Here is an 18,417-nt window from a genome sequence, read left to right as displayed (position 1 = left end):
CAACCGAGAGAGCGAGAGAGAGCTGCTTTATGGGAAATGTAGTCGAACGCCACTCCGCCATCAAATTACTACAACACAAGTTTGGTTTCTTTTTGCGCTCAAGGGATGATTTTGGGCCAGGTCATTCGTTGATGAGAATATATATATATATATATTTATAATAATTCAATATTAAAATTACCGTTTAAAATTTCCTCTCTTTTATTAAAGCATTAATCTGTTTGGGGTAATGTGCACCCGAAATTCTTCTATAATTCTAGCTTTATTTTCATTCAAAGAAAAGAAAAATGTACACAATGTCACAATGCAATAAATGATACATAAAGTGTAAGAAAAGGGGTTGCTATAATTCTCAATCTAACCTTAATTATATCTTTTAGATGCATGAGTGGTACCAATGAAGGTTTCTAAGTTAAACATGTCAACAATGATATAAACTTCCAAACTGTATTTTTTTTCAATTCCATATTTGTATTCCACATTTACGATGTCCTGAACGTGACACAAATAAGTAACATCATCATCGGAAATCATCATCATAGACGCATATCGGGACGTTCATTATCTTTATTGCAACATTGTTTACAGTACGATACTGCCAGCGACATATTCATATATGGACGTTCAAGAAAATAGACACCAATTGAAGGACAGGAGGTTTAAAAGCACTTTGAAAATTATTATATATTTTTGTATTGGACCAAAGTTTTTACTGCTATTTACAGTATACAAACTAGATATGCATATCGAATATAAAGGGTCTACATGTATTTACATTTATTTATAAATGCTGGCCAATGTCAATGTTATTAATACTTTGAATTAAGACATCACAAAGTGGGTCACTCCGAACTGACAAAGGTTTCAAAGAGGGCTTTTTTTCATCAGGCACCAACACAGATAATCACAGTTAATATTGATATTTTTTGTAGCATTTTCTGTTGTGCATGGATAACCAAAAATATTGAATATTTTTCACGAGGAAACAGTGGCTGACCCCAAATGAATCACTCTGCACACAAACAAACAAAAACCTCATAAGCAGACACACAGTAACTAACAAAAGGGAGAAGGACAATATTTGCTGTGTAACACAGCACGGACAAATTTGACAATGTGTAAAAAAATGTTAAAATACGTACAAGGTTGACAAGATCACGAATGATTTCGAGCGGCAGAAGTTACCACAGCTGACGTCATAAACACATTTGCACTGGATTAGATTCCATAGATACTTGTGAATATAGATTTGACACCACTGCATGTAGTCACCACAGTTGTGATGTTATAAATATGATAAACTTGCAATGATACAGCCAACTAAGTTGCCTTCACCTTACTAAATTGGACAGTAGAGGAACATTAGAAAAGTTCATGTTAATTCAAGTAACATCCATTGACCCTTTGCTACTTTTATGGAATTTACATTAGGTTGATTAATACAGCATATATTGTGTTATACAAAAGGGACACGCCCACACACATCAAACCAAGTCCTTATGAACGGCTACGAGATGTTGTGCTTTTAGTTGAAGAAAGTGCTGATGCAAAACAGCAACACTGTCAACAGAATAGCATCTTTGTCATTTCCAAGATAGGAGGAAGATATTAAAGTGGAAGTCATGGCTCAGGTGTTTTCCAGGTTTTGGTCATGTGACTTTCGCATCTTGTGCCCAATAGCATTTTGATGTTAATTCTAATTGCCAGCAGAGGGCAATATATTGTGAAAATGGCTGAAAACGATCAATTCTAATTCCACCAATACGTTAAACAAAAATAGTTTTTGATATTGCTTAGAATTTTCCCCCCCTTGACTTCCACTTTAGTGAAGACACAACTGTTGCTAGTCACTGCTTAGATGGACCCTGTTGTCTACGTGAAACAATGCGCATTGTTTTTAAAGTCATCAAGGAATAGGAACACTGAGAGGTAACTTTCATGAGGTCTTCAATGTACAAAAACACAAAACGGTGATGCCTTGAGATAAGAGTGATCCAAGTTGTGAACTCAAAACAATCATTTAGCTTTGCCTTAATAAAGTTTTCTTAGCTTAAAGCTAAAAAAAAGTAAAACACCATAGACGAGCTGATGAATATTATTGGTGTTGCAATAGATACATTAAAACCAAACCGTGGCAAAAGTAAATTAATATTACTGCAGATAAAATTGAGATTCACTACAACATGTACGTTGCTTATTAAAAACTCGAGCGGGGGCAGGCCGGCATATGTGGCATTTTAATTCATTTCATTTGGGAAGAAGACAAATTAAACTTGTATCTCAAGGCACCACTTAAGTAGTATTCATTTTAGAACGGCGAGGAGCTAAATTTGTATCCAGAAGAAGCAAACGTGTTTTTTTACACAACTGAAAACAGTTTGCGAGAGGAAGGAATGTTGTTGGAAATGTGCTTTGTGTGTGCCACACAACAGCTTGGACGGAAGCTGAAGGTTGCAAATATATTGTAGAAGCATTTCTTCCATTCGGTACAGTTTGGAGGTTTGAAGGAATGTGTATATTGTCATCTCAGCAAGGCTGGGAATCAGATCACGATAGCATGATGTGCCACAGGCTCATAGTCAGCGCAGTGACAAATGAATGTGGAAAGAAATCTGCTGCCTACATTGTTGCTTATCCATCTTATATACATCTCACCTGACAAGGCACACCCTCTCAACCTTAAAAAAAAATAGGATTCCGTTTTTTTCCGGCTAGTGTTGTGTGGCAGGATGTACAGTACAAAGTTTGTTTTGTGCAGAGACAGTGTCATTCCTCCCAAATTCTCTATGGAAGAGCCAAAACCATGAAGAATAGCAAGACATAAACTCACTCAACCAAAAGGAAAGTTAAATTCCTGGACGAGGCTGAAGGCCGTTTAGTGGCCCGTGCTGGCTTTGCTGCTGCCCGAAGTCCAGTCAATAATGATAAAACTCAGACTCATTATCATGAACAGGAAGCCGATCCCAGCAAAGCAGGCTGCCTGTATGAGAGACAGAAAATGATTATTATTTTAAACTTTGAACATACTTCATATTATAGTGAGACCGAGCAAGAGGAATGAAAACAATTGATCCAAAGCACGAGGTCAAGTCAACACTTTCGAGCAGGACCTCAATCTTCTGCCAGGATATGTAGTGTAAATTTATGATCGCAACTGTAACATTATTTGTGTAACTATAGTTCATTCCTCACCAGGATTTTGGGAGTTGAGCGCAGTGGCTCCTCCTCTTTGGGAACAATACGAATGTAGAAGACAGCAGGAAAGATGAAAATAAGACAAGGGGCAGATGTGGCACCTGGAAACACACAAAAAGTTATTCTATGCATGGATTTGAAGTTTGGCACTATGGTGTTCAGACCTATGATCCCAAAGATGCCCAAGATGTTTGGGGCAAAGATGACCAGCAGGTTAATGAACGTGAGCAGAGTGAATGCTATGGCGATGTGGCGTGGCCAGTTGAAGGTCTTGTTTGGGAACATCATCTGCTGGATGGCCCTTCGTACCTGATGTCGGGAGGCACAACAGATGGTTAACAAACTTGCTGCTACAGCAAACCACCACTAACCAACCGTACTGGGTGGTGCTTCATGGCATGCTTAAGTGATTTGCTGCCCTCTTGTGGCATTTATACGCAAGTACACCCCAATTATGGTTTTCACAATATTTTTTTTACTTACGGGAAAGAGCACGATGGGCACTGTGAGTGTGACGGCAATGAGCACAGCGACGCGCACACACAAAATCAGCGTGTCATACGGGTCAATGCGACTGTAGGTGTGAAGCAGCTCGGCTTCTACTTCACCTGCAAGATAAAAAATGAACAGAACATAAACATCTTCAAAATTACTAAAAATTTAGAGGTAGGCAAACATTTGGTTGAGACAAAAAATATTGTGTATGCATGAGATGCAAAATTAGACGCCAATTCATGCTCATTTTAATATTGTCGTATTTATTTAATTTGATAAAAAAATGTTAAATGTATGCTAAATTGATTACTGATATATTGTATTACTTACTCAATTAGCAAATGCAAATAAAATTAATAAACACATTTTCCTCGACTCCCTAAAATAGCTAAATTAATGCTGCAAATATTAGAAGACTCTTGATAAGGCAAATACTTGCTGTGGCATGTGTCATGAGCATATAAAAAATACTGACAGGCATTATCTTAAGTATGTCCACTAGAGGGCAATGATGTCCTTAGTTTTACTACACGACAGTATTTTTATTTTTTTTGCCTCTGCAGCACTGATTTATGACAATGTTCCAGTCATACAACATTGACGTTAACCCAGACTACCATCTATGTGCAACAATTTATTTGAAGGCACCAGAGTAGAAATTAATCATCCAAATGGTTGAATATAGCAAAGTGGAGTGAATATTCTGCAGTGGGAGGAGGTAACATTCCTCACCATAGAAGGTCAAGTATCCAAAGAGAGCAGCCAGGAAATACATGACGTACATGACTGCAATGGACATGTTGGCCACATGCTGCATCTTTTTCTTGTTGGGGCTGAAATACAAACGTATATGTGATATCACGCAAATACACAAAGACACAACAATAGCGTGTTAGTTTTACCGACATGAACAACATGCTCGGCCATTCACAAAGTGCCAAAACATTTTAAAAAAAGTGTGAGGGGATCAGCCAAACACAAAGTTGACATTGCAGCGCTCTTGTTTGCCAGGCAGTGGATTATTTTCCCAAAAAAGGAAGCTGGAGCTTTTTTTCCCATCATAAGCACATACTTGCGTAGCTCTGTGTAGATGGGCAGCACCTCAGGGTGGCACACAAAGGCAAACGCCAGGATGGGGATGGTGTAGGCAGTCTGAAAATGAACCCCAGAAGGTCACCATAGATACAGCGGCGCCATCTCGGACGTCTTAATCACCGGTTTTGTGCTTTAATGGCCGTTACTGGGCAAAACACTTGACAGAGCTAATTGTTTTCCGTGATTAACTCCCCTGAGTTACAATGCCTTGAATGGCAGCTTCTAAGCACCGGGGCTGTGCTTTGGCTAACCTGCTTTGCTAGCAATTTGCTAACTGTTTGCTAACAATGTGCAAACTGTTTGCAAACAATTATATTTGAATCTCTGTCCATCATGACCAGCTTGATAAATGCCTCAGATAGGGCGTGACAGAGTGCTTTAAGCCAAGCGTGACCATGCTTGGACTGTGATCTGTCACAGGCGGCATGCTGGAGATAACAAAAGCCTGAACCTTACTTGGGAATTGAGGTTGGCCATTTTGGGAATGCAAGCAGGGTCGTCCGCTCCACCGGGATCTGTGATGTTCAGGAGGCCGCCGGCAGTGCCGTTGATGGTAAAGTCCGCAAATGGGCAGGGGATGTTGAACTTCTTGTAAATAACCTGCGGAGGTGCAAAACACACTTGCATGAACGCTAAAGATGCAGTTAGCATATTGAGCATAGCATGTGGCCCAAAAGGAAGAGGAGGGGAGCGAACGAGAGAGCAATGCATGGATTACAGCTCGCACAGCCAAAAGTAGGTCAGTAAAAGTCAGACAATCAGCATAGCCTGGAACAGCAGCACGCAAAGAGAATACAAAAGCTGGTGGTGAGATGAAAGTGCCAAGCTTATTACAAGCTGATCAGTCTATCAGCATATCCATTATGACTATGTTGATGTTTATCCTTAAGACACGAAATGCCCGACTCGACGTACCGCGATGAGGAAGAACACCATGCAGCTCAAGGAGAAGCCACTGGTGTATCCCAAATAGCCTGGGGGAAAAAAACAATTTGTTAGCCTTACTATATATAAAAAATTTAGTGACACCACCATCAAAGTTGAGCACCACAAAATTTGTACAGTTTCTGACTAGTGTCATTGAATGTAGACTTGAGAAGTTCCACTGAAAATAAATATATGTTCCCTCGCCGCCTGACAGTGGAGAGACACTAATATTAGATTCTCTAATGATTTCATGGTAGTAGGAGCTCATTATTGACTAACTGCACCACTTTGCACTCCATTATAGTCAGACACTTTGTACATACATGAATACATGAATAAAGTGGTACTTTGGTATTTTCATAGAAAGGGGCGTTTGCGCCATACTGGGAGTGAACACAGTCAATTTGTTTTCCGAATGGAAGCGGCTTATTTCATTCAGTTTAAATTTGGCGCAAGAGAGTCACACAGTCTTTGACATTGTGGAAGCTGAAATAGACTCACTAGTCCATGCAGAGGATCGAAATGATATGGAACTGTCACAAGACATCCGCAGTTGGATGATGTAAAATTGGCCAAGGCAGATCAGTGTTGTGAAGTGTGTGCCTGACTGTTTTCAGGAAGCATTGCACTAATGTATGTATAAATAGTAGCACTTGTCTAACCCAAATGTTAAGATTTATGTGTCCCATATGGTCTAGCGGTTAGGATCCCTGGTTTTCACCCAGGTGGCCCGGGTTCAACTCCCGGTATGGGAATGTTTTACTGCGACCTCGGAATTTACACATCTCACCTCATTAGTATATACTAATAAAGTTTAGGTTACCTGACAATGTATGTGTCCCATATGGTCTAGCGGTTAGGATCCCTGGTTTTCACCCAGGTGGCCCGGGTTCAACTCCCGGTATGGGAATGTTTTACTGCGACCTCGGAATTTACACATCTCACCTCATTGGTATATACTAATAAAGTTTAGGTTAGCTGACAATGTATGTGTCCCATATGGTCTAGCGGTTAGGATCCCTGGTTTTCACCCAGGTGGCCCGGGTTCAACTCCCGGTATGGGAATGTTTTACTGCGACCTTGGAATTTACACATCTCACCTTATTAGTATATACTAATAAAGTTTAGGTTACCTAACAATGTATGTGTCCCATATGGTCTAGAGGTTAGGATCCCTGGTTTTCACCCAGGTGGCCCGGGTTCAACTCCCGGTATGGGAATGTTTTACTGCGACCTCGGAATTTACACATCTCACCTCATTAGTATATACTAATAAAGTTTAGGTTACCTGACAATGTACGTGTCCCATATGGTCTAGCGGTTAGGATCTCTGGTTTTCACTCAGGTGGCCCGGGTTCAACTCCCGGTATGGGAATGTTTTACTGCGACCTCGGAATTTACACATCTCACCTCATTGGTATATACTAATAAAGTTTAGGTTACCTGACAATGTATGTGTCCCATATGGTCTAGCGGTTAGGATCCCTGGTTTTCACCCAGGTGGCCCGGGTTCAACTCCCGGTATGGGAATATTTTACTGCGACCTCGGAGTTTACATCTCTCACCGTATTAGTATATATATACTAATAAAGTTTAGGTTACCAAACAATGTATGTTACCCCTTATGGTCTAGCAGTTAGGATCCCTGGTTTACACCCAGGTGGCCCGGGTTCAACTCCCGATATGGGAATCTTTTACTGCGATCTCGAAATTTACACATCTCACCTTATTAGTATATACTAATGAAGTTTAGGTTACCTAACAAAGTATGTGTCCCATATGGTCTAGCGGTTAGGATCCCTGGTTTTCACCCAGGTGGCCCGGGTTCAACTCCCGGTATGGGAATGTTTTACTGCGACCTCGGAATTTACACATCTCACCTTGTTAGTTTATACTAATAAAGTTTAGGTTACCTAACAACGTATTAGCAATTCATTTACTCACCAAGTTGCTTCATAAGCGCCAGTGGCAAAATCACAGCGATGGATACAATGATCACAAGGTAGTTGCCGTTCAAGTACCATTCACTGCAGGGAGGCAGGAAAACAAACGGTTGGTTGCAAACACATGGAAAAATTATGACAATAATTAAGGTGGGACTAACTGAATTCTTAATACAGATAAACATTATTACGTGTGACTGTATAAAACAGGATTTTGACTCAAGGGGAGAAGTTTTTGCAAAGCATGACCGTGACACAATTTGCCACGCTACTGCCAAAACAAAGCTATTTTTAGTCAGGGTGATTCACTTTGTCTCTCGTATCAAGTGGGGAAATTGCATGGATGCGCACCCCCTCTTTGTAGCCCGTCTAGCACTCACACACAATGTAAAAAAAAAATGTAGAGGCTCATCTAGCCTGTTGTCATCATGCCCTCTGGCCATCTGGTCCAGAGATTCAATCTTTCCCTGATTACCACACAAACACACACACAACCCTTCCGCCTTGTATAAAGGGACAGATGTATAAAAAAAAAAACATCTGCCAATCAACATGCCGAGCAGTTTACCAGCTACGCGTAGACACACACAATGTTGATTGGTCTGGAGAAAATAGACAAACATTGTTCGTAAGAGGTTTTAACTAGAACTGTCCAGAACTTATTCATTCGGCTTACAAAGGACAATCCAAATTTTGGGGTAGAAAATCAGTTCCACCAATTTCCAAAACGTCAATTAACCCACAGGGATGTCTTCTGAGAAATCTTGTCTTTTCACTCCAGTTCTGGATAAACTAGAGCTTTGACGTCTATTGACGTCAATGGCAGTGAACGAGTTAAGGGGTCTGAGTGAAAGTGGGGTAAGAGTGAAGGGGTGAAGGGGTAACATCACACCCCAACTCCCAAGGAAGTGAGCATTGTTTGTCCTCGCGGCCACCTGCATATAGCAAGGGATATCCTATGGTTTTACATTTGCACTCGCGGAGAGTCATCGTGTTTTTGTGAGACTTTCCCGGTTCTGCCATGCTGCTCTTCTCCTTCGGGGGTACTATCACAGCTGTTCACACGCCAGCTGCGCCGCATGTTCTACTGGCATGACAGTGAGAAGACTCCGGATGTTAACCCGACACAGTAAGTCACCGCACTGGCGCCATTAGGTATTTTCTGTCATTGCAAGTTCAACCAGAAAATGATGCTGTTGTTATCCAAAATGCTGCCATAGTGACTGTGGGATTTTTGTGCACATGCGTCGAAGTGTACCACATCAGTGGCAGGTGTAAATGAAAAGAAATGAGAATTTATTGCTTCCCACCTGATATATGCAGGTCGCTGTAGGTGCTGTTTATCCTTGTGACTAAAAATGGGAATTAACGATTTGATGTCATGGATCGATGACTCACCCTGCTGGCTTATCCACCTTAAGGAAGGCTTGAATGACCAGAGGAAACTCATACTTGACAATGTAAAGATAACTGGACATTGCTGTGAAAGGGAAAAAAAACAAGATTTCAAATGAAGAGGATTTATTCGTAAAAGAGAGTTTTGCATTTTGCACTAGGAAAAGACAAATTTGAGTCGCGCATGCTCACCTCCAATGTTTTGGAGCGTGATGGCGATACCTGCTGCCATCTTCCCCGGGGTGCCGAAAGCTCTGTAGCCAAGCTGCTCATAAGCACGAATACCTTAAAGTGAAGTAAAAATAAAATAAAAATCAATATATTCTCTGTGGCATCATATTTTGATTAATATTGCGTTTGTGGAATATGATTAAAGAAGAAATCTGAAAGTTACATACCGACAATACCAGAAGACTTGAGCAGTAAATGAATGGAATATGATGAAAGGACGGCCACTGCCGTTAGGAGAACCCTGAAAAAAAAACCACACAGCATGAATGAATGATTGCCAGCAAAAATAGCTTTTCATTCTTTAACCAAACCAAAATAGAACTTGCGAGGCATACATTTATTTCTTTACTTCGCACTGCACTTAGTAAGCATGTAGTGTAGGTTATTTCTACAGCTGTGCTGTAGAAACACGCTGGCGAGTCCCCGTGGATCGCCTCTATCTTAGATTGTTGCTGCAGCTGATCAAGTGTGCTGCCCTTTACCCTCTGACGCACTAAGCAACCACACAGCAGATGGACTCTTTGATTGACGGATTGAGGGAGAATCCAGAGTCAACAATAATCTCCATCCGACGCTTCTTCACTAATGTATCTTGAACCAGTTTCAAAATGTGGAACAGTGAGCCTAAAAGTAAAAAGTGGCACATCTTTTTTTTTTCATGTATCCAAGCCCGGCCTGGTTCTTTGCTGATCCGAGCACTTTATATTTATAGAAATCGCATGAGATTTTCCATATGAACTAGTATGAGTCCCATATGGTCTAGCGGTTAGGATCCCTGGTTTTCACCCAGGTGGCCCGGGTTCAACTCCCGATATGGGAAGATCTTTTAATCCACTACCTAGTAAAATGATTGTGTGAATTGCATTCTACCTATAGTAGTCTCTCTTTCTAATAGATTCAGCTAGGATATGCTCCATAACCAGCAACAGCATTAGTGGCAGAAGACGGACGGATCTTCACCACCCAAATTCTTCCTTAAGCAAACTCGCAATGACGCTCAGACAATTAACAGTTTGTTATTTCAGCGTGGGTCAATGTGGAAGAATGCCGGGCCGCTTTGAGGTGGAGGAGTTTAGTCAGTGGAGTGGCAGTGGGAGGACAGATCTGCTGACAATCATACAAAGTGACACACTCGGGTCACTGTTGCCCCTGCTCACAGCTTTCCACCACACTGCATTCCGAGCTTGGCCTGAGCTACTGATGCGCTGAAACCTTGGAAGCAGTCAATGTTTGTTTGTTTGGTTAGTTGACTCATTAGAATACAAGCTGAACGGTTCCCAGTTAAGGCTGTATTTTCTAAATGACCTGAACTATGTAGTCAACTATAGTCACAATAAAGCATAAATTTCTTAATATCCATCGTTGTTATTCATGTGAATGGGGCAATGCCCAAGAATTCAAGCCCATGCCAGCAGCGTAAAAGTCAGCATAAAATGTGAACCACAGGCCAAAAGTAAAAAAAACACACTGGGTTCAGCCAGTTCAAAAAATTAAAAACTTGAGACCACACAAGTCAGCTCAATATAAGAAGCTTTGTGTAACACGAGGGTAAAATCCTCAAGATATGACTGCCTTGGAAAACATCACAAAATGTATTACATAATAAACTTACAAAAAGAGAACGACTCCTGTGTTGGCCATTGCGTAAGCCAGTCCGAGGATTCCGCTGCCCATGATTGCATTGCCCAAGTTGAAGACGGACATCCCGAATGATGTTTTCCCCTCAAACTATCACCAAAATAGAAATGAAGACTAGGTTACTACTCCAGAGCATGTCTTATACATTTCACATTGAGAGTCACATGACCTTACATCAGTAAATCGCGTTGTTTTGCTTTTGTCGCCGGCTGACGCGATCTCTGGTCCTTCTGCCTGATTGGCTTCTGTATTCTCAGTTCTGTTTGGGCTTCAGTGGAGAAGAAAAAAATACAAACCATGAGATGTTAGATGAAGAAAAACTGGTTGTTCAGTTAATATCACATGTCCTAATTAGAATCACTCATCAAGTCAAGTCAAGTCAAGTCAAGTTGATTTATATAGCCCTAAATCACAAGCAAGTCTCAAAGGGCTCATCATGAAAACAGAACAAAATATATATTTGTCAAACAATACAATTAATTTATCAAACGTAGGTCCACCACAATTGATACTGCCTCTGCAGTACAGTAACATTCTGGGTGGGCACTGTTTCCCTATAAGCATTGTTGAGAGGACATCCATCAGCCAACGAGTGCGCAATTAGAAGATGATACCGGTTCATAATACAATAACGATATGATGACAGGATTGTTTATGAGCAAAGGAGGGACAGCCATTACATGCTGGAAAATGACTGCCAGACAACAGGGACGATATAATTGAGCTTTTAGCTCAGGCAATTATACAGCGCTAACTGTTTTTCAATTGGGAGGAAGTCGCTGTCTTACTTGAAGCCACTTACGTTACATTCACTGTTTGGAGGATCGTGCCCTAAACCCTGCAGTTATGGGACAGTTACTATAGTAACTAGCCTGTTGGGATGATGACATCACTACCAGTGAGCCCACATTATCTCGACAGTGACGAATGTTTGATTCTACAAATCGGGCAAATATTCATTTAAAGTCTTCCGTCGCTAATTTCAGTGTTTATATACTCACGTTGGGCCATCGTCCACAGGTGAGGTAGCCGGCGATGCGGTGGTCTCATCGACCGCATCGTGACCTTTCCCATTAGGAATGGCATTCATCTCAGCGGGGGCCGTCTCCGCGCTCTCTGCAGGCTTATCTTCACTCATGGCTTCTTTGCTGCCTTTGGTTACGCAAGGTGTGGCCTCCTGCTAGTGGAATATGCTGCTTCCTTTTGACTAGAGATCTGCGGATGGGAAAAGATGAACATTATTAATCCTCAAATTAAAAATATAATCTATGATAATTGTGAAATCAAACCGCGTCAGATTTGTTATGCATATATGTTTTATAATCTTGGATTATGGTAAAAGTAGCAAAGAAACTGTTTTCTTACACAAGCTATTTCAATTAGAGCTTCTAACTTAAAAAGAACAACAACCTTGTGGTCTAAATAAAAGTACATCAATTATAAATCAGATTACAAGAAGAATGCAAGCTCTGTGGCTTTATCACACCGTATCACGTTATCACGCTATGGCTGACAGAAATTAAGCCGATTTTTTTTTTCCTCCTAAGCTGCAGTCTTTGTGACTTCTACAGGGTAACTGCACAATTAAATATTAACATGACATTCATGCACACAATTAGATTCCCCGACAAATTATTATCAAAAACCGTTTGTCTCTTCTGCCAATGGAAATGTCCAACAGGGCAGAGTTAATAGAAAACGATTACTATACTCAGTTTTAAAAGCAATTTGTCAAATGGAGTCGAATGATTTCTAATTTCATTGGGGGTCAACAAAAACCATGGATACAATATGAGATGACTCAGGTAGCCAGAAATGAAGGTTTGATGGAAAAAAAGATTACAAAGCAGCACAGCTCAGTGTGACCCAATATCTGAAAAAAATTGTGGGTGAGGTATTGAGTAGATGTTCTGACAAATCCCAAGCATAATTGACATATCAACTGACAGGTGGAGGCTCAGCGGAAGGAGGGACTTGAATTTAAGTGTGACACACTTGGCTATTTCCTGGGAGTCATGCAGTGCTTTCTTAGATGACCTGCTGGCTCAGAAAGGCGCCCGTGACATGGTTCTCCTGGACGGTGCTGACCAAAAGCCCCCCTCCCCGCCACCCCTCCAGCTGGCTGGTACTGAAAGGTCCTTTTTGCTGTGTTGCAAAAGCACCTCTGAAGGCTTGAGGGGAGATCATGCTGGGTGCCACACACACACACACAAATGCCACGCAGATAAAGAGAGGGAAACCAGCTCGGACCAGCTACCAACCGGTTTCAGCCGTCTGACATGTCTCCCTCGGTCCCCTTGTTTATTGAGGAGCGTTCGACATAGCAACAATGTAGAAGGGTTTTCTGTCGCACCATTCCTGGCAACCACTCAGCGGTCTTTGCTAGCCCCCCTCCGGGGTTTCTTCCGCTCCAGCAGCCTTCCCTCTAATGTAGCTTTTTGTAATATTAGCACGTCAAGCACAGCGAGAGGTGAATACACCTAGACGTCATCCGTCATTCCCGCGTCTCGGTGAGCACGTTGCCGTGAGCTTGGCCGGGCCTCTCCGTGTCTGCGCCTAAGCCCGGGCAACGTGGTCGGGCAAGCAAAGCACAGTGCACAATGGCGCATGTTGTGCCGTTTCCTGGGAACAGGTTGGGTAACAGTGGTACTATTGTGCCAGGGCATCATTATACTGCCGGGGCCCCCTTGGCTGTAGTTTGTTGGACCACTTGAGAGGATGACAAAAACAAAAAAAAACTCGAATTGAAAAGATGCCACCTTGGATTCATAAAGTGCCACAGTCTTTTATTCGTGTGCAGCTGTGGTAGAAGTGCTGACGGCAGCGATGGCCTCTCTCTCACATTGGACAAATCGCTGCACAGAACGGAGCTGCCACTCACAGGGTGCACAAATCTCAAGGAGAGTAAGGGGAAGCCATTCCAAGACAATGGACGATAGGCTGTCCGGTGACAGGAGTGCCACCTCAATGGCTTCAAGCAGCACGGCTTCAAACAGCAGAGCTGATTGGTGAGAGTCATCGCTCCTGCAATCAAAGCTTTGCAATTCTATCACTTACTAAACAAAACCTGACTACTCCGTTGGAATGAGTGGCATGCAGAGTAAGTAGTGAATCATGTGACCCAATAACAAAAGCAAAACAAAACTGTAGTTATTGCATTAATTATTAAGAGCTAGAGATTTTTATTATAATTATTGGAAGGGTTCAAATTCAGAGCAGGCCTTCATTTTTTTTGTTGAAATAGCCGGTCTCTGTCCTGGTGCTATGATGTCATGCTATTTAAGGAGCTCATGCAGCTATCAGCATCCCGTGTGGATACCTGTGGTGGAAACACTAAACACATTAGGGTGTGGTGTACTGAACCAAAATGTATTGCTTGATGGAACATGGTTAGAGTCAATATAATTAGAGCTACGTAATGACGCCACCCTATAGCTTTTGACCGAGGAAAATAAAGGCACACTGAACACAGTGGTGCCTTCAAGAATTTTGTTCCATGACTGCGCTTGTCATGACATCATTCAATTGAATGTAAAGAATTAAATCGTTCTTGCATTACAATTTAATGCCTCAATTCAACTCATTGTGTTGTCTCAACAGGTGTCACCGACTTGGCCACTAGGGGCAGTATAATAAAGGCATACAGAGCTATATGGGTAAGAATCGCTCATACTTTTAGTGGCACTGTAACTTGAAATATTTTTCATGCCACCTGACAAACTTCTGCTTACTTTGAAGTTAGTTGTCACCATACAGCGCTTATATCTTAAGTCTGCAAGTAAAAACAACAACAACAAAATCAGTAGAATGGAAAACCTCATAAATTGGTTCCCGAGATACACCGTAATTTTCGGACTATAAGTCGCACCGGAGTATAAGTCGCACCAGCCATAAAATGCCCAAAAAAGCGAAAAAAAATATATATATATGTATATAAGTCGCTCCCCCACCCAAACTATGAAAAAAAACGTGACTTATAGTCCGAAAATTATGGTAATATCCTAATCATAAAAATATACTAAAGAATATGAGAGAAGTCACTTCTTTGCAGTTCTACTGCGTGTACACGATTCAAATCACTCCTGCAGCAAATTTGAAATTTAAAAATGTGCACATCTGCAGAAATTTGTTACCAAGATAATTAATTCCTTCCTTCTCTCGCTCGGGCACTTTTTCTATCTCTCTGGTGTTTTTCTTTTCCTAATGCGTCATAGAGCTCTGCAGAACACAGACTGACAGCATGACGCTAAATCTTTGTCAACTGTCGGATTTTGCCGCACTAGGAGACCCAGAATATAACCGTTGAACAACCTTCCTAAAAACATGAACTGGAAGGCATAAAAGTAGTAATAATTCAGTTGTTTTATCAAATGTCGCATTGTGGTGGTTTTCGTTTGAGTAGTAAAAAAGGCTAGGTTTATTTGAGACCTCCTCCAAATCAGCACCTCAATTTGAGCCTTGATTTGGCCTGCTCTGACGCAAGCCTTTGTCCTGGGAGACGTCAGCTCCGGAGCAGTTTTGTTGATTGTTATTCCTAAAGTGATACCTGAACAGGCTGACTGTGCACTGATTCATCCTCCGTCATTCATATGCATGCGCGCGTTTGTTTTTCTCCTCAGAGAGAGATCAAATGTGCAACTTGGTACTGTAAGTCACAAATGGGTTCAACTTGATGACGTTCTCACCAGATTTTATTTAATTTTACTTAATTGGGTCTCGGTGGATTATTGGAAAATTGAATTCAGTAAAATGCATCATCGACGGTCAATGATTTGTAAATTCAAAAGATGGGGGAGGAAATACTACAAATATGACTCACTTAAATTTCTAATGCAAATTCCTCACCCGCCCTTCCCGTTTATGATCAGAAAGAGATTTTCAGAAGATTAAGAGATTATAAAATGGTCACCATTTTACTGATGGGCAGCTAATAGATCTATCAGGGGAATTTATTATTGCAAATCAAAAAGCTGGTCTGGATGATGGGATTCGGAAGCATCTCGAGGGATGTTAGGATGAACCCGCTCAGGCTGTTCCATACATCCTTGTTTGTGTTTAAAAATAGCTCCAGAGGAGTGAATAACCTCGCTCTCGCCTCTAACCCAAAAACATGTCACAAAGCAGCGTTGAAGTGCTGCTACATGTGCTGATGAAAATTGTAGCCTTGTTATTTATTGTCTGTGCCTATTTGTTGATGATGCTCAGCAACACGCCATGTGGAGGTTTAGCTCAGAGGTTGCTTTGAGGGTAACTAAACCAGAGATTCAAATCCCGAGTACTGACATCCGATTTTCTGGTCCAATTGGAATGTTTTTTTTTTAATCATTTAGGCAGAATTTTCTGAATCTTTGATAAGATATTATTGTTTTCTGTTTATTCTCAATTTATGATTATTACTAAAAATGTACAAACAATAAAAAGATATCTTAATTAGCTATAGCTTCTTCCACTGTGAATTGTCATCAGATTAAATTCTGAGCGTAGCAAAATAACAACAGAACAAAAACAACACAAAAGCCACAAAATATTGTTTTCAGCAGGTGTACTTTTGGCGGTATGCCTTGAGCTTGCTCAAATATAAAACATGTGCCTCGGATCAATAAAGGTTGAAAAACAATGCCGTAGAATACATGACTTCTACTTCTCCTAAGAGCCACCAAACAACAAAAAGACTTTGTTCTCCCGACCACCCCAGATTGTCATCCGAGTGAGGTTCGTTTTGCTCTGTGGAGACAAAGGCGGCATGTCCAGTCGGCAAATACAAAGGGGACCAGTGACACAACAGCAGAGGAAAGCGGTCGGAACAATAAGAAAGCTTGAAACCTGCCAACTGTTGTATAATACCATAGCTTTCCCCGCTCAGTCATGTGCCCCCAAAAACAAAGTGCCACCCTCAGTTGGCATCTTTCCTCCGTCATTGCACGAGATGCGAGCAGAAGAAAGGGCGCATGGTGGGGGCAAATGGATTCATCCAGCTGGAAGTACAACTTGGCACAGTGTTACACTGCTGATTGCCACATGGAAGTCACAAAGACTGATGAGGAGTCACTCTACTGTTATTTGCTGGACAGAATGGTTATGCGTGTTTGATGACGCTAAGTCTAATAAATGTGAAAACTATTTAGCAAAACGACACAAAATTTTGTTCACCGGTTAGGTCCAAATGATGGCACGCTTGATACCAGCTGATGGGAAATACTGCATTCCTGAAAATGGACCAGTCGTGAGCTCTGGCTCAGCTTGTCACCTCCAGTAGCCACCTGTTGCCCTCAAGCCCTTCATCTGACTCATCATACACGAGTGGAGGACTTTGTCTGCTGCAGGTGCACCAAGCCACCCACAAAAGTGATGTCAACCACTGTATAAGATTCTATGACCTTGCAGTAAAAATAAATACACGTCTACTTCACTATTAGGCACAAAAGAGCTTTCTTGGTAAAGGGGGATATACAGATAAATTCAAATTGTCTGTTTTAAAGCCTCAAATTGCATAATCTGTGCAGGTTTTAAAGATCAAATATGTAATCATCTATTTTTAATTAGTGTGACGGTAAATATCAACTGGGAGTGGAATTAAATAGTCTGAGACTATTTTTTGATTGTTGAGTTGAGTCACTCGGGTCAAATTTTTCCTTGTCATTTGTATCTCAAGGGGCAACTATATTTTTAGGGACGTTTATGTTTTGTCGTGTGACAAGATTTTTCTCCAAGTAAAATCTTGCTTTAATCAAGGCTGAATAAAACTACAATAATACAATCGTAATTACAATCGTTCTTGATGGAGTCACCCTTCAGGCTAATTTTGCTGAAACAAGAAATCAAGAAAATGCCTTTGAAAATGTGTCGTCATGACCTAAACATTACTACTGTACATTCAGATTTTTTTTAAAGAAAATATGCATTCTTCCAATGTCACGTGGACGTTTTCCTTTCGAATACATTCATCGACAGCCTTACCGGAGAAGTCAAAGTGCTGTCCAACTCTGGAATAGCTCCGCGCGAGATGGAGCGCTCATTCGGGTGTCTTCTTGCCTGCTTTCAGCTCAGTCCGTCACCGTCCCCCTCTGCGAGAATGTCATGCGTTTTGCCTCCCTTTTAGATCTATTGTGGCTGTTAATCTCCTCCGAGGTGGGACGTGAAGAGGTTGTTTTTTTTAGGTCCGCCTATCGCACGCACGGCGTCGACTCCAATCAAAGATGATTGTTGGGAATGTTGATGGAGCGACCCCCGCTCCTCCACCCCCACCTGCGTGTTATTTCCTCTTCTAATCGTTAGGCGAATGACATACTGTTTGATTAATGATGTGTTGGCGGAAAGGTCAAAGCATTAAAAAAACATACATACCGTGATGATAAATTGTGTTTGGGAATTTATCGCGGTGGATTTACCGCCTGTTTGCTCGGGCATGCGCAGTGAGATGATGGAGCCGTGAATGAGCGCGTGTACGTCATATGCATATATCTTTTTTTTTTTCCTTAGTATTTTACACCTCTCCTCC

At 41.4% G+C, this 18,417-nt stretch overlaps 1 protein-coding gene and 8 non-coding genes across 9 annotated transcripts; 8 read left to right on the top strand and 1 right to left on the bottom strand.

The window, feature by feature from the left end:
- Window positions 1–532: 532 nt before the first annotated feature.
- LOC133162817 (sodium-coupled neutral amino acid transporter 3-like) lies at window positions 533–18,109 on the bottom strand. Its single transcript, XM_061292267.1, has 16 exons — window positions 17,877–18,109; window positions 11,921–12,134; window positions 11,094–11,187; window positions 10,894–11,009; window positions 9,449–9,522; window positions 9,243–9,335; window positions 9,054–9,135; window positions 7,657–7,739; window positions 5,701–5,759; window positions 5,242–5,385; window positions 4,763–4,842; window positions 4,423–4,523; window positions 3,679–3,803; window positions 3,360–3,504; window positions 3,193–3,296; window positions 533–2,980 (listed from the first exon to the last, which is right to left on the bottom strand). Exons 2-16 carry the CDS (start codon window positions 12,055–12,057, stop codon window positions 2,876–2,878), a joined length of 1,542 nt encoding a protein of 513 aa, XP_061148251.1. The 5' UTR covers window positions 12,058–12,134; window positions 17,877–18,109; the 3' UTR covers window positions 533–2,875.
- trnae-uuc (transfer RNA glutamic acid (anticodon UUC)) lies at window positions 6,396–6,467 on the top strand. Its single transcript has one exon. It is a non-coding gene; the product is annotated as a tRNA-Glu (tRNA).
- On the top strand, window positions 6,551–6,622 carry trnae-uuc (transfer RNA glutamic acid (anticodon UUC)). The gene has a single exon. It is a non-coding gene; the product is annotated as a tRNA-Glu (tRNA).
- trnae-uuc (transfer RNA glutamic acid (anticodon UUC)) lies at window positions 6,706–6,777 on the top strand. The gene has a single exon. It is a non-coding gene; the product is annotated as a tRNA-Glu (tRNA).
- Window positions 6,861–6,932, top strand: trnae-uuc (transfer RNA glutamic acid (anticodon UUC)). Its single transcript has one exon. It is a non-coding gene; the product is annotated as a tRNA-Glu (tRNA).
- trnae-uuc (transfer RNA glutamic acid (anticodon UUC)) lies at window positions 7,016–7,087 on the top strand. Its single transcript has one exon. It is a non-coding gene; the product is annotated as a tRNA-Glu (tRNA).
- trnae-uuc (transfer RNA glutamic acid (anticodon UUC)) lies at window positions 7,171–7,242 on the top strand. Its single transcript has one exon. It is a non-coding gene; the product is annotated as a tRNA-Glu (tRNA).
- Window positions 7,486–7,557, top strand: trnae-uuc (transfer RNA glutamic acid (anticodon UUC)). Its single transcript has one exon. It is a non-coding gene; the product is annotated as a tRNA-Glu (tRNA).
- Window positions 10,030–10,101, top strand: trnae-uuc (transfer RNA glutamic acid (anticodon UUC)). The gene has a single exon. It is a non-coding gene; the product is annotated as a tRNA-Glu (tRNA).
- Window positions 18,110–18,417: the final 308 nt, after the last annotated feature.

Source organism: Syngnathus typhle, linkage group LG11 (assembly GCF_033458585.1).
Source record: "Syngnathus typhle isolate RoL2023-S1 ecotype Sweden linkage group LG11, RoL_Styp_1.0, whole genome shotgun sequence".
Classification (NCBI taxonomy): domain Eukaryota; kingdom Metazoa; phylum Chordata; class Actinopteri; order Syngnathiformes; family Syngnathidae; genus Syngnathus; species Syngnathus typhle.
This window is presented reverse-complemented; position numbering and strand designations above follow the sequence as displayed.

Coding starts and splice junctions, on each gene's coding strand:
- LOC133162817 (XM_061292267.1), bottom strand. CDS start 12,057: ATGAGTGAAGATAAGCCTGCAGAGAGCGCGGAGACGGCCCCCGCTGAG. Junction 9,136..9,242: donor CACGCTCCAAAACATTGGAG/GTGAGCATGCGC, acceptor TCCCTTTCACAG/CAATGTCCAGTTATCTTTAC. Junction 2,981..3,192: donor GCTCAACTCCCAAAATCCTG/GTGAGGAATGAA, acceptor TCTCTCATACAG/GCAGCCTGCTTTGCTGGGAT.